This window comes from Sparus aurata, chromosome 2 (genome assembly GCF_900880675.1).
Source record: "Sparus aurata chromosome 2, fSpaAur1.1, whole genome shotgun sequence".
Taxonomy (NCBI): Eukaryota; Metazoa; Chordata; class Actinopteri; order Spariformes; family Sparidae; genus Sparus; species Sparus aurata.
In genome coordinates this window covers 19,791,308-19,807,697 of record NC_044188.1, presented here as the reverse complement: position 1 = coordinate 19,807,697, position 16,390 = coordinate 19,791,308, and the positions used below count along the sequence as shown (strand labels likewise).

Here is a 16,390-nt window from a genome sequence, read left to right as displayed (position 1 = left end):
TAATTTAGCAAGTCCTGCCCTTTGCCAATATTTATGACAATAGCTTTGCTATACAGGCAAATTGTCAGTCATTTATTACAATGGGAGTTGCTCAGATATACTAATTTCTTATCTTTAGGGTAAGAATGGAAACAATTATTTATGCCTACTTTTTTGCAATCATAACAAAAATGCTGCATTTTAATCTGAAACCAAAAGTCCCCCATAATGTCAGACCTGAAGTTAGATATGATATCCTCACACTCTGTAAAACTATAAGAGAATGGTTAGTTTGATGTGCTTAAAAGCTGTTTGTCATAGATAAAAAAAAAAAAAAAACAAGTTTACTGTGCATCATTGCTTTTTTAACTTAGTGAGCTGTCTGGGTAAAACTACATTGCTAAAATCCAGGGCACTGAACAGATGTTTTCACCATCCATCAGTGAGAAGGAGTTGACCCAGCTGACATCTACACTGATAAATCCCAACTTGTCAGATCTCTCTCCTACAAATTGTGGATGCATAGTATTTGCAAAAAGCATCCCCTCCCAGCGTTGGGTTGCATTATCCTATTTTGTCCAAATAGTCTGCTGCAGATTACATGTGTTGCTGTGTTGTGCTTATCAACAAGAGCATTTTAAAAGGAGTAGACAACCAAATTCCTTTAGAGAACATCGATGTTTGTTTTACCCATTGCTTTCTGACAGCAGAGCTTCTGCATGTACAGCTGTTGTGTCACTAAGTTTTGGATGTTCTCGGACATGCAGAGCAGCTTACATCCCTCTTTTCCCCCTTCATTTTTCCGCTCTGTCAGATTGTGACCGTCTGTCTATGTGCTCCATGTTCACTTTCCCTACTTGTGTTGTCTGTCCAGCTAATTAATGCTGTCAGGTTTGGTTGGTGGGCTGCTGGTGTGTGTGTGTGTGTGTGTGTGTGTATGTTTGTGTGTGTGTGTGTGTGTGTGTGCATGTGCGTGTGCGTGCACGCAGTACGTTTGTAAGCAGCAGATGCTCATCTAGAATCACTGCCAGGTTGCCATGGCAGCTAGAGAGTGGGTGGGTTAGGGTCGGGTGGCAGACATTAATTTCTAAAGTGACCCATTGGCAGCTCAGCTTCAGATCAGATTCACATATTTTGCCAATAAAAAATCTGACCTTATTTACCCCAGCTAAAGTGGTCCTACTACAATGATCGCAGAACAATCCAAATTTGTACCCTGATATAACAGCTCTGAAATTGAAATGCATGCCTCCACTCTCTACTCTCTCATCAAACATTGGCAGCAGTTTGTTTTCTCACCACATCAACGACTGTATCAAGAACGAAGCACAGCCTTTGAGGTCAAAGGTAAACAATAACACAAACGAGCATTTACTTTAAGCTGTGGATCCCCACACTATAATTCACTGATTAAATGATATCAGCTCCCTTTAATTCAGATGAAATGTTCAACATGGATGGTCTTGTCTAGCTGTAGAGGTGCAATGATACAATCAGCCCTTGATTTAGTTGTATTCAGCAATCACAGTCCAAAATTCCTTATCTACTTACTAATTAGGCGCAGCGGACTGTCTTAGATGTTTGAAATTAATATCCACATCACCTTGTCCTACATGCAGATTCTAATCTCCATAAAACTCAACTGAATAAAAAAGGAGAGACTGTATGCACCTGGTCAGGATAACACTCTCCAAACACCCTAGTTTGCCAGTTTCTAAATCAAATGCATCATGGTCAAGGTTTTTTTGTCAGTTGCATTTCACAAAGGCTTCAACAAAAGATCAAAAGGAGTTTGGAAGATAATCACAGAAAGCTGAGTTTAAGGCCAATTGAGAAATCATCAATAACGCACGCAATAGATTTTTGTCCATTCACTGCTGTTGTCCAGAAAAAGAGAATGAAAACCCACTCCAGCAGTCAAATTTAGTCAAAACCCCCTTTGCTTTATTTCTGAATGCAACTTTCTTGTTGTCAATTTCTCCTTCTTGGAAGGAGAGAGACACAAACGACAGAGAAACGTTTTGCCTTAGATAGCTTTCTCTCTCTTTTTTTTCTATTAAGCTGTACTGTTTCATCTGTACGACACACATTTACTGCCCCAATATTTCATCAACGTCCTTGTTCAGCTGTGATTTTAGATGTGACCATTTTTAATGAAGTCTTAAAGGGGCTCTTTGGAACTTCTGTTTTGTGCTGGAAGCCAGTTATTACGTTAGTGGACTTCCTTCCTAAACTAACATGAGCTTCTGTTGCTACCTCTTAGCGGAGCGGAGACAGGCAATGAGACGAGGCACTTGAGAATGTGCATAAAGTCACATCCCTTGGACTGTCAATGAAAATCTGACCCAAGTCCTTTAGAAAGAAATCCACAGTCCAGTAGTATTAAACAACTTTAACATTGTCCACAGGATGGGGAAGATCAAATTTTTCATGTCACATTGCAATACGCTCACATATAGCCAACAAACACATGTACATTTCTTGAAAGTTGAACAGAGCTCCTGTAAAGGAGTAGCTATCAGAAAATACATGGTTCAAAGGATGCATTTGTTTGGTGCATTTACTAATCATGTAACCAAATCCACCTGGAAGACATACTACTGAATTCAAAGAGTGAACAACTTCTGGCGTGAGACAGATTTCTTAACCAAGAAAGAACCAACTGAAAATTAATAATCACTCGCAAATGAGTCCCAGTTTCTATTTATACTTTGAATGAACAGAATAGGAAGGCAGTTGCCCCAGGCTCCAGTATGTAGAGTGGGTTTGTAAAAAGTTCTGCTTAAGGTAGTGCGTTGGCCTACAACACTGGCATACTGTACTATTATGCAAATAGCATTTCCAATATTGGTAGAGACAGGCCATCTAATGTTAATTGAATAGTGGATAGAAAAGTGTGTTTGTGTGTGTGTGTGTGTGTGTGAGTGAGAGAGAGAGGAAGAGGAAGAGGATATGTGTGTGTGTGTGTGTTGGTGTGTGTGTGTGTGGATGTGCATACACTTAAAATCCAGTGTGGTCTAATGAGACACAAAGTACAGACAGCAGGTTGAGCGTGGGCTGGAAACCATGGCAACGGCCTTGGGCTCCTAGACATGTTGAGAGAGAGAGAAAGAGAGGAATTCATTAAGATCAGTTTGTTTTTTTATCAGGTATAGTGAGTGATCGATTAGCCTAATGTAAGATGGTACACACAGAAAAGTATTGCCCCCTTCACACGCATACACACACACACACACACACGCACACACACACACACACACACACACACACACACACACACACACATGTTCTTTGCACACTACATCTACCCTGAAGACTTGTTGTGGGAACATCGCCCACACAGATACATACTGTAGATTTTCATATGTAAACATTTGTGTCTTTAAAGCCACACAGCACATATGGCCCTATAGGTGGTTTTGAATTGCAGGCAAGGGATGAAAAGATGCCCCAAATGCACAGTAAACAGAGGGCCCACCAGTGCATCTGTGGTATTTCTGTGTTGGAGGCACCTGCAGTTTTACTCCCCACCATGATGTTCTGACACTCTGTAACTGAACAGTCCAGTCCCGTCCCCTGAGATGATACAAATATTTTTGTTCAATAGGTGCTGTGTTGTTGCTGAATACTGCAACTCATTAGGAAATAAATAGAATACTAAAAATTGATAAGGAAACAAGCTTTCTGTCCATCATGAGTGGTTTGAGTTTGAAACACTTAAGCATAAGACAGCCTTGACACCAAAATTGTTAGCGATGCAAGATATCTATTGGATAATAATAAAATTATCAATAAATGATTGCCCCAATTTTGGTAATATTATATTATCAGTTATTTATTGGTTTCAGTGAAATTATAGCCAATAAATAGAGCCAACACTAGAAAGCCATTTGGCAATGCTTTCATGGACTTTCCATGCACAGCAGCTATAAACTATGATAAGGTTTTGAAGTTGGTGTGTGATCCACAAAATAAACAGTGAAGACGAAGCAGGACAAGCTCGGCACGCTGTTGTCTCAGTCATAACGTTAAATTGTGTAATGAGCACCTGCACAACAATGCCAATCCATGCACTGTAGACCAGAGAGCCAAATATTGTTGTCATGGTGGGGGACATCGACATTGATAACAAGAAGCTGTTAATAATTTGTTATCCGTATTGGCTGAAAGAAACAATCCATATTTGCAACCCTAATATGTAACATTCTCGCAGGCCTCACCGCCTGCTTTAATGCAAGGCGAGTCACCAAGATAACTAAACAGGAGCAGGTGAAGACAGACCTCACTGTGTAAGAATTGAAATTACACTGCTGGCATATGCAGAGCGCATGTAAGGTCTCTTTTATGTTTGCATGCTGGTCGGAGTGATCTTTGCTGTCCTCCAGCTATTACAGACATATCAGTAATGAGAATTCATAAAAAGAAAAGTCACTACATATATCTTGTTTAAAAATGCTATTTTATGATACATTGTCCAGTGAAGCACAACAGTGCTTGGAAAACAAGCCCAAGGCCATCAGTTATTGGTTAAATGTCAACACACATGAAAAATATCTCAATTATAAAATGAATTTGTGGGAGTCAGAAGAAAGTATTGTTGTTGATTGTCTTGTTCCAACATGTGTGGGAGTCATTGTGTTAACCAGGAAATCATTAAAATCATATTTTTTATGCTTATAGTGCAAGACAGAACAGTGCAAATATGATTTGGTGCCGGAGAGCCAACCAAACATATTACTTTCTGAAGGGGCAATTAGAAATTTGCTGATAAAACGCTGCATATTTTTTCAGCAATGGTAAGTGTGCTGTTTTAATTTTTTTCTGAAATTTGATCACAGACAGTATAATGCAGTGGGAGTGAAGCCGTTTAGTGAGGTCAGTGATTGGGTTCAAGACCTCAGTGGCGCAAGCAGAGTTGTTTATCGGAATTAAGGACAACTTTCCAGAACTGTTCTTACTTTCTGGTGATGATTAATGCAAGTTAATGAGCATGTTGGTGTGTGTTGCGTGTAATTTTGGCCTCTGAGGAGCAGCAGGTGTGACTTTCTGGGAAGCTTGCCAAAAAGGTGACAAGCGAAAGAATGAAAGAAAGGAAGGAAGGAGTGAGTGGGAGACAAAAGAGAGAGAAATTAAAACAACAAAAATGATTTCGAAAATAAACAGATGTAGCATTAGAGAAACACATACACATGCCGCGTTTGTGTATGTGTGCGACAGTATCGATGTGTTGTGTGCATGGGAAAGAAATAAGCAGCAAAAACGAGAAGGACATATTGACAGATAGATGCAGTGCCGTGTGAGTCGGAGGAGGGGGAAGAAAAAGAGGATAGAGAAACAGAGCGAAGGGGCTCAAGGGAAAGCTGAAGGTGTTAATGAGAGAGGGCGAAAGAGACAGATGGAGAGAGAAAACTGTGAGTGAAAAAAAGAAGAAATTGGATGAGAGTGCTGATTAATTAATTGTCATCGATTGTTTACTTCTGTGTGTTTTCACTGGCTCTACCTGTTAATCTCAGTTCAATTTTTTCGATTTTTTTCTTTTTCCTTGTCTTACTTTCTTTCTTTCTTTTTCACTCTGCGACACACTGTCTCATAATATCAATAACAGCACTTCAATAATGAAATGGTCCTTTGCATAACATTAGAGACAAAAATGGCCAGTGGTTTGAGCAGCAGTGTGGATCTCCAAGAGTTTCAATAGTGTGTGCTCAACACTATTTCAAGCTCCATTGATTTACTTTCCATCTAAGACCCATTTTACAGGGAGATGGTTTTAAGTCAAGACTCAATGACATGTAGAACAATATGGTGAGAAGTAATGCCTTGTACCAAATGTATTACTGCTATTGAAATGATAGTCATGTAGTTTATTTTTTCAATCAAGATTACATAAGAGGAATATGTTTGTTGTAGTACTGTGATTGTGCCTTGAATTCAAGTTGTTTACTTAAAGTCCTGTTACTTTGTGGAACCTGATAAAAACCAAAGTATACCATAAACCAGAAGTTCCCCACCGTCCTGGCGTGAGACCCCACAAGTTATTAAGTTGGGTCATGGTTGCATATGTCGATGTGTTATGACCAAGTCAACCAGTTACTGAGTAATTTCTAAAGGCGTAGAGAGAAGTACAATTAGCCAGGAACAACTCATGAAGAAAGTGGTCAGTATGTTGACTCACAGATATTTATGAAGTAATCATTACCTAATGATTCATTAATAAAGTATCTCCTAGTCTGTTTTCTCGTAACTCATCATTATCTACGAAATAGTCTTTGAATGACAGTTATTCAGGGATTACGCATTCACGATTCATTAGTTATCAAGTCATTCATATCTTACTCGCTCATTAGTATCTGCTTACATTTTTATTCTTCTGATTGTAAAGTGTTACAAAATAAATATACAATGATCCTGTGGCCTCTTTCAGTTTGAGCTATTCATCAGCTATTTTTTCCTTAACATATTACATGTCTTTATAAAAAAAACAAATCATTACAATTTTTTTTACTGTACATCATGATTCTACATCAGTCCATCCAACAAAGTAGCATTTTGTGACTCAGCTACGACAACAAGCCAAACAAGACTTGGTGACAGAACTGCTGCCCACCCGCCACACAAATATGACAACATGCATCCACACAAACACACATTTCTTTGGATGGTTACAGGCATGGACTATCATGTAATGGATATTCATCTAGAAATGCTTCCAGCGTGATTCATGGCCACAGCTCAGAGGCAATGGGTGACGAGAAGAATGACAGAGAGGAAGAAAGAGAAAAAGAGGGATAGTGGCACAATTGGTGGCAGACCGACATACAGACTCACACAAACACTTTGGCCCTCCAATATGACTGAGGCTGTAGGACTGCTGTAGGAGAAAATGAGTTTTGTTCTCTTGAGGCTCAGAGAGAAAGAAAGAGACAAGGAGAGAGGGAAAGAAAGAGGGAAAGAAAGAAAGAAAAGAAAGATTTTCCACTGGAAGAGCTGAGGATCATTGTGTTGCTTGAGGCTATGTTGGCAGTAGTTGAGAAAGGAGAAGGGAAGATTTGTCATTCGCATCCACTTCTCTCTCTTTCCCTCCGTTTCTTTATCTCTCACTCACACACTCACTGTGCCATCTGTGCTTCCTTGAGAAGCAGTAAACCCAAATTTTGCTCCCCAAAAATGCAAACCACAGCGATATGTCTACACCATCCATGTGTGTGTATGTATTCGTCTTGCTGTTGTCTGACGGGGCATGACTGCTGAGCTGCAGCCAAAATACTCCATTTGACCCAGATCATCTCGGCACCCGGCTGGTGTGTGTGTGTCTATGCATAGTGTTTATGCCTATTTGTCAGCGATATGATGAAATTTGGACATTGCCCATAATGATGTAAGAGCTCCCCTCCCACGTGTCCACTGACTCTCTGCTTATCATTCTGTTTGTGCCTCCTTTCACTGTTTCTCCCTCATTTGCTATTTTTGCTTCTCCTTCTCCCGCTTCTCTTCTTGCTCTTTCTGTTTCTTATTCTCTCTGTTTGTCCCTTCCCCTCTGGAAACTGGAGCACCCACCAAGTAAATGTCTGTGTGATTTTATGTGTGTGTGTGTGTGTGTGTGTGTGTGTGCGTGTGTGTGCGTGTTCAGGTGTGTAAAATAGGTTTTTTTTTTGTTATGATGACATATCGGTGTCCCTGCGCTCCACCTCTCATCCCAAACATTTAATTTCACACAATAACAGGCATGTCAGCTGTTCACTGCATGCACACACACAAACACACACACACACGCACACACACGCACACGCACACACGCACACACAACACACACACACACACACACACACACACACACACACACACACACACACACACACACACACACAGAGAAACCAAACGAACATAGTTGTTTATTGTAATCCCATCTCTATGAAGAAAGATCAGCGCTCTTAATGGGCTCTATAAACTGACCCATTCACCTTTGCATCTCAGCACACTATAATTTGCATGTACTGTGCATGCTTAACTAATTGGGTAGATTATTTGAACTGCCAGTATTACTGTAAATCATATAGAAGCTGATCATTTAAAAAATCCACAGCCCTACATGGCAGCATGCGAGGGGGTTTCTGTTAGATATACGAGATTCTCTCATAGCAACAGACGCTCAGAAAACGGTAATGTGAGATGAGATGAGGTGTAAACGTTGGCTACTGGGCAGTCCATAACATCATTGAGTCAGCCCAAGTATTTCAGCCTTTAGTTAAGATAGTAAGTCAAAAAACTACAAATACATGTTTCCCACATGGTTTCAACCCCAGTCCTCCCCCAAAACATTGACATGATAGACATAACATCTACATCTAAGTGAATCGTCTGTGCAATATTGTCAGCAGAAGTGTTGGGGAACCATCACACGATTCCCCACATATTCAGACAAAACAATGGAAATATTGTATAAAAAAGTGGAGCAAGTATGTTTTTTTTTTTTCACAGATAAGTTGATAGGGGTCTTGAATAGAGATGCACAAGTAACTTTTTTTTAGTCCTCACCCAATTCCGATACCTGAATTTGTATGTCACGACACTGACACAAGTTGCTGTCTTGTCTCTCTGTGTTTTGAGAATGCAACATGTCCGAACTTAAGGCATGTTGAGTTAGCCAGCTGTTAATTGCTTACTCAGTTGCTGACTATCTCATGTAATGTTGCACCAGGGTCATTGTCCAGCCAAAATCATAGAATTCTGGAGGACAACAAATACATATTTTGATGGTTATCCCAACTCTGTTCTTGGAGTTTGCTAAACGTCTTGTCTTTTCTTGTTTTTCAGTGATGGATGGGCTGACCGATATGATGTAACAGATGGCTATGTCAGGGAAGCTGCCGGTGGTATTACCATCAAGCTCCAGTCGGCTGATGTGAAGTGGTTTGATGAGTACTACCTTAAACTCCGTCCTGAGAACAACCACAGGAACCCCTGGTTTCCGGAGTTCTGGCAGCATCGTTTCCACTGTCGTCTTAAAGGCCACCCACAGGAGAGCAGCAAACACAACCGCACCTGCGGCAGTGAGTGCAGTCACAAATACACACTCAAGGGCAACCAAAACAGAATATTATGCAGGAATTGATAAGCAGATTATTTGATCGTGAAAATAATCATTGCAGGTTTATGGACATAGACAACACAGAATTCTACAGCTGTACTGTGTGTCTGATTGGACAAAACCATCTGGAGTACATAGAAAGAGAGAGACTGCATTGTTTTCGGTCAACACAACAGGCTACAGCAGCAATCTGCATTTTTATTGACTAGCATTTCATAATGGCCCCTATTAATGCAAATAACATACACTCACAAAACATACTGGCTGAACAGACAGCACACACCTACACACACACACACACCATATGGACACACACACAGCTTTCCGGTTCATCTGGAGATATCCCTTGTGGCTGTGGGTGCACCCTTCCATTATTTCTTTGTATCTGTCTCCCCCCATCTTTCTCTTTCTGTTTCATTCTCTCCATTCATACGCAAAACAGTGTGCGAGAGCTGCATCAAAGGGAGTCATGTCTCATGTATTCTAATGAAATGGGACATGAAATAAAAATGAACAGGACACAGAAAGAGGCAGAAAGAAAGGAGATGTGGAGGTGGGAAGTGGAGAAGAAATGAGAGGAAAGAGAGAGGTCTTTGATGTCAGGTACAAAAAGCAGACTGTGTTTCATTAAACTAGAGGGGAAATTAAGAGTTTCTCTGATATACCTGCTTTTCTCTTTCCGTCCCCTCCCCCCTGGCTCTTCCCCACCACCTCTGCAGAGCGGGAGTCACTTCGGCAGCAGTATGCACAGGACACCAAAATGGGGTTTGTCATTAATGCCATCTACTCGATGGCATATGGCCTGCATAACATGCAACGGGCACTGTGCCCAGGCTATCAGGTAGGTACTGCTCTGATGGATTAATGGAGTTATGTAGTAGGACAAACCAAGGAGATAAGGAGGGACATTAGGGGAGTGGAAAGTAGGAATGGTGGGACAAAAAGAAGGTACCAGCTGGGTATTGCTGCCATGTTACGCTGGATTTGGTTCACATGGTGGCCATTCTTGACTTAACATCTCACTACATATAGTGCAAGATGGGAACTTGGATGATTGCCTATGCTAAACAAATATGATTTATTAATTACAAGCCAATCTAAGGATTCAGATAGAAATGTACAAAAGTGAACCAAATTTAGCTAAGAGAGTAAAAACACAAGAAAATACATAATTGCTGCTTAACGTTTAACAATTTTGTCTCATATAAGTTGTAACTTTGTGGTAATCACTTTAGATTTCATCATTGTGCTATGAGATCATTGAACTTGGCACCATCCACTGTTGGAGTGGTGGCCTAATGGTATAGTCATGGGATAGAAAAATAACATCTGCTACACCCCTCTGAGAGTTCCCTCCAAAATTAAAAATACATCATCTCCTCTCACCTGTATTGTTATTTATCCATCTAGATTGTTTAAGCCACTCTATGATTGTGAGTTGCAGTGCTTTGGAGATATCGGCCATAGAGATGTCTTTCTTCTCCCCCATACAACCAACTCAACGTCCCCCAAAAATACATTTGAAAAACTCAACAGCAATGTCTTTTTCCAGGCTAGCTAACTAAGTAGGCTAATGTTAAAGTGAGGAAGCCTCTTGTTGATAAGATGATGCATGCTTCCTTCTGCTTGGGGACATAGATAGAGATAGAAAGAAAATATTTCCTACATGAAACTGCTCACAACTGGGTCCATCGATTATCTTAAGTAAGAGACATTTCTCTCAAGTTATTCAAATGTATTTTTTGCCCTTTTGAGCACCACAAGCCTAGTGCCATCTCATTATATTACATTCTTGAGAAGGCAGACATCACTATGGCTGATATCTCCAAAACTTCCAGATGGATAAGGTCAGAGGAAAAATATGTATTATTGATTTTAGGTTGAGTTGTCCCTTTAAAGTACAGTTTTAATGTCTGGATATATATCACTGTTCTCAAACTGAATTTTAACCAAAGGATTTTTTGTACTGTTGATTGTATTCAGTTCTTTTAATTTGTATCAGCATGGATGTGGATCATATTTGTTGGATGTAACATGACTGTTCGTGTAATTTCAAGGGCCTGTGTGATGCCATGCGACCTATAGATGGTGCTACACTGCTTGACTTCCTGATGAAAACCAACTTCACAGGTGTATCAGGAGAGGGCATCTTATTCGACGAGAATGGAGACTCACCTGGCAGGTACACAGGTGTAACTGAACAGAGCTGACATGGATTTCTGTTTAGTATGGCCTCAACATGTGACCTCACTATGTGTACGTTACTGTGTTGAATGTGTACTGTATGTTTTCTTTTTATCCACAGGTATGAAATAATGAACTTCAAAAAGATGGGCAAGGACTACTATGACTACATTAATGTTGGCAGTTGGGACAACAGAGGCTTGAAGATAGATGATGATGAAATCTGGCCCAACAAAGAATCCATCATCAAGTCAGTGTGCAGTGAACCCTGCGACAAAGGACAGATTAAGGTAATATAACAGATACAGATACATTTCTGGATTCAGGAGGTATTTGAGACATAAAACACATAACGTAGTAAATAAAATCTGGTTTGCAGTAAGTAATTGTAAAGAAAGGTCATTGCAAGCAATGTTGTGAATCCAGCATCCTGTTCATAAAAATGTTCATATGTGGAATCTATTATACCTAAAATAAATCAGTTAAATTCATGAGGCATTTTCATTCTGATCACTGGAATAAAAGGCTCCACATAATACAGCACCTGGTGCACAGCTAAAGTCAAAGGTACTCACAGACACTGTGCATCTCTTCCTTTCCAGGTGATCCGTAAAGGTGAGGTGAGCTGCTGCTGGACGTGCACTCCCTGTAAAGAAAATGAGTTTGTTTCCGACGAGTACACCTGCCGAGCCTGTGAACTGGGCTCTTGGCCGACTGATGACCTCACAGGTTAGTCTCTGTTGCGTGTGCATGTTTATTCATAATATTCTGGCGTGATCTCACATGCATTTTTCCCTTTTCAGGAAGATTGTTGAATGGAAACACTTGAATGAGGACATGAAACAGCAGTATTTGATGAAGTTTTACATAGTATTGATGTCACTCATAGGAACCCATACAATGAGCACTGTGTGTCTGTGCATCTACAGTATGTGTGTAGGGTCATAGGATAAAATATGTTTAGTAGAATGAGATAGGTTTCATTGATACAGTGTGCCATTACAGCATATTATTAAACAGAAACTATTGTACAAGATACGCGCGAGAGAGAGAAGCTGAGAGAGATCTTTCAGTTTCATCCTCCTCTCCTCTTTCCCTCCCCTCCCCTCCCCCTCTTTCATCCCTTTAATTTGTTACCAACATGGTCACCAGTGTTTTAATTATTCTGCATCAAGAGCAGCTTTCAATGCAAATACAATTCAGTTGCAATGAAAATTTATTTACGCTCCATTGCGTTCGAAGAGGTTGGCTATTGCCTTGTTATTTTTTCAGCTGCTCATTATACCGCTTGCTAGCTCTTCACCAAGCTCAATGATTAAAACATGAATCAGGACCTGCTGGAAATTCAGATTGAGCTTCACTGCCAGACAGAAGCATCCTTAAAGTAAAACAGGGAGCAAACCAGTGTACGAATTTGACGAGCAGAAAAAGTTGACAGTGAAACAGGAGGGTGACAAAGAATTAAAAGCGTGCTTTGGGTCACCCATGTATTACATTGTGTTGTTCTTGTGTGCGAGTACGTTTATGTGACTCATTTCATCAACAATAAGTGCTGCATGTCCCCCAGTGGGGCTGTATGGAACAGTAATAATGAGGTGTAAACAAACTGCTTGCCCTGTTCCTCCGGCAGACATTTTGATCTCTTTCCCTCAGGCCAGAAAAAAAGGGAGAGAAAGAGTGTGAGAGATGAAGAGAGGGAGAGATAAAGAGGCAGAGGGAATAGAAGAGATAAAGCAAGGTCTCAGCTGGCAGGGACAGAGGTGCAGTGAGTGTGAAAACAATAGAAAGCAAAAGGAGAATTTGGGAGACAGCAATAGCGGAAAAAGAAGAAGAAGAGTGAGAGAAAAGTGACTTAGAAACATAAAAAGAAAAGAAAAAAGTGATTATGAAAGAGAGGGAGAGACAGAGAGAGAGAGATGGAGATGGAGATGAATGGGGGCTTTGACAGAAGCAGCAGCCTGGGAGAGTGAAAGGAGCAGAAAAAGGGAGGATTAGCTCTGGGATTTGAGCCTCTCCACTGATCGGTAAAGTTCCACAGTTTGAGTCTGAACATGTTTGAAGGAGTTTGCCTAAAAAACTTTATATTGACTGAACCCCCCAAAGGGTACCCCCTCCCCTTGATGCACCAGTGTGGCACTGGTTTAACCCTTACACGATTTCCTGCATGTTCAGTGAACTGAACTCATCCCCGGATGAAAGCGCTAAATTCACACCAAGTTCCTTAGTTTGCTCCCACCTTTTATTTTCACATGTGCATGGTCCACACCCCTCATTGCTGGGCAGTATAGTTACTGATTTCTCGTAAACATGGTCTTTACTATAGTAGTAAAAAAGCTGATTTACACAGATTTGATCCAGTTCTAATGGAAATGGCACTTGCAAGTGAGCTACACGGCCTGACTTATTCTCCGTCTGTTTGTTACTGTCCCGTGGCTCCCATTCAGCAATTAGGCTGCTGTTTATGCCCCTAGACGTAAATCACTGATTTGATAAACTTTATTGACCGTGTTAAAGACAAAGTCATTACATTACTTAAGTCTTTTTTAATGACTGTTGTGACTCTTCCTCTCCCGCTGCGAATTGCAGTGCTGTTTGAACAGGTTTGTGTTTACGAGAGAGAGAAGCAGCTAATGAAAGGAAAGGATGGATAAAGTGAAGATGTACAGGGGCCGAAAGTTTCTTTGTGCATCCCTGCTGCTACAGTACGTCAGCACCAGCCAGCCGGATAATTTCAGCAAGCATTAAGAAGGATTGTAATTAGAACTGTCCCTTTAATTAATGACACTATCTCCTTGCCTAGGAGGGAGACAGAGATGGAAGGGGGAAGGAAGGGAGAGGAAAGATGGGTTGGACAAGGATGAAGAGAGATGTGGGAGATATTTGGGGCAAAAGAGAGGGACATAGTGATGGATTGGGCATTGCAAAGTAAGGAGAGTGACAGGAAACAGATTCAAAGATTTAACGACAGGGGATTGAGAGGAAGGGAATGAAGATGCAGACGGAGGGATCAGAAAGAAAGTGTGGAGAACAGAGAAGAAAGTGAAATCCTTACGTGGAGAGCAACATTGAATAATGACGGAGACATGCTAAGCAATGGGTTCAGTTTGGTATTCTGATTATGGATTAACGGTAAACAATCATTCAGTTTTGACAAATCTTTGCACACATCCAAAGAGCACACAAACATTCACTAACTGTCATTTACTCAATGAAGCCCGTGATTGACCTGTTTCAAAATCATGTGTTTAACACTAAACCTCACCCATCATTTTTCCTATGGCAAGCTAGTTACACATGAAGCAGGCTTTGGCTTCAGGCAATCCTGGTCAGTCAGCTAATTGTTTAGACATCTGTGGGTCCAACATATGTGTGTGTGGCTCAATCTGTGTCGGATGTGGGTCAAAGCTTGATGTAAAAGGATCTAGAGAAACAAAAGCAAAAAGAATGAGAGAGATCACAAAAAACGTTAAACATAGAATTAAATGTTTATCAAAAGTGTGGAGGTCTTATCTAAAGTTCTATCAAGAATCTACTCTCCATTTAATATATTCTTTATTATATATTCACACACATTTCCTTGAATCATGTTCAAGAAATACATGTCTACATATTCATATCCCCAGGCTGTGACTTAATCCCAGTGGAGTACCTGCGGTGGGGAGACCCTGAACCCATTGCTGCTGTGGTCTTCGCCTGCCTTGGTCAAATGGCCACCTTCTTTGTCACTGCAGTCTTCATCAGGTAACAAAACTTTCATCTGTATCAGAACATATATGTATCTGTATCAGGGTTAGACTAGAAAGATGTACACACTATACATGCTCACTTTAAACATTATACTCATTGCTTAATTACTGATTTCACGAGTGTGTGTTTTAATTCTTGTGTATAAACTGTGTGTATGTGTGTGTATGTCTTCACTTACATGTTTGTGTTCCTGCACACATTTATTTTTCTGACTGTGTCTGTGACCAAGGTTCCGGGACACCCCAGTAGTAAAATCTTCCAGTAGGGAGCTGTGCTACATTATTCTGGCAGGGATCTGCCTGGGGTACCTTTGCACCTTCAGCCTCATAGCCAAACCCCATGTCATCCACTGCTACCTCCAGCGACTGGGAATAGGCCTGTCGCCTGCCATGAGCTACTCTGCTCTTGTCACCAAGGTAAGGACTATTTAAAAAAAGTATGAGGCATAGGCTTCAGTAGTCATTAGTTCTATGCTAATGTGCTTTGCTCATCAATAGTCTGTGGGGAATAGCCACAGAAAAGCTTCAGATGATGGAGCGTTAGCAGTAGAGATAAATCAGTGGACGGAAGCAAGATTGTGGCCCTAATGAGAAAGAAACAGAGAAAAAACAGTGGCCATTATAGTCCCCTGATACTGCAATTATTACCCCTTCTGTTCCTTAACAGTGGTTCACACACATAGACTTTACTTCGGTGGCCTGTCCAGTTATATTAACGGCCACCAAAGAATATTTGGCAACCGACTTTTGCTTTTTTTTTTACTTGTATTTGTACTTAAAGACAGCGACGCAATCCACAAACGATTAACTAGTGGACAGTGGACTGCCCTCAACCTACCCTGTTCTCTTGTATAACATCCCTCACATAAAAGATTGTGATGCAACCTCCCCATATTAATGCGTTAAACGTGGCACCACATTGGTTTCGATGCTCTGTGTTATTAACGACAAGCTTCCTCCAGATGCAGTCCACCAAAAACGCCATTTTGCGGCGTATATATAAAAACATAGTGCTGATGAAGAAAGTGAAGATTTCTTAGTCTCATTCTCAGGCCGTCAAATATTGACACCCCATTTCCCATTCTTTGGGGAACACTGCTTAATGGTTAACATCAGAGGGAGCCAAATGTCTCTCCTGCCCCTTCCATGTGGTGTTTTGGGACTGAGGGCTGAAGGAACATGGAGGTCAGATTAATAAAACAGCAGGGAACTGCAGTAGTCTACTGAAAAAATATGCCCTTGAGCTTTTCGCAAATGATGTTGACGCCCTTGTGCAAGTGTTTCTCACTAATATGTCAGCACAAATACAGAAAAACAGTATGACCCAACTGCCATAGAGTATGTTCAGTATGTAGTTAATTAAAAGGTCCTGACGGCATTTGCTATGTGACCC

The 16,390-nt window shown here is 40.8% G+C and overlaps 1 protein-coding gene across 4 annotated transcripts in view; it reads left to right on the top strand.

The window, feature by feature from the left end:
- grm5b (glutamate receptor, metabotropic 5b) overlaps window positions 1–16,390 on the top strand; it is a 70,035-nt gene that overhangs the window by 41,743 nt on the left and 11,902 nt on the right. For all 4 annotated transcript variants that reach the window (XM_030398400.1, XM_030398430.1, XM_030398419.1 and 1 more), the window contains exons 7-13: window positions 8,794–9,029; window positions 9,787–9,908; window positions 11,125–11,249; window positions 11,373–11,541; window positions 11,854–11,980; window positions 14,875–14,992; window positions 15,228–15,414. In XM_030398400.1, coding sequence (XP_030254260.1) covers window positions 8,794–9,029; window positions 9,787–9,908; window positions 11,125–11,249; window positions 11,373–11,541; window positions 11,854–11,980; window positions 14,875–14,992; window positions 15,228–15,414 — 1,084 coding nt within the window. The remainder of the gene's footprint in view (window positions 1–8,793; window positions 9,030–9,786; window positions 9,909–11,124; window positions 11,250–11,372; window positions 11,542–11,853; window positions 11,981–14,874; window positions 14,993–15,227; window positions 15,415–16,390) is intronic.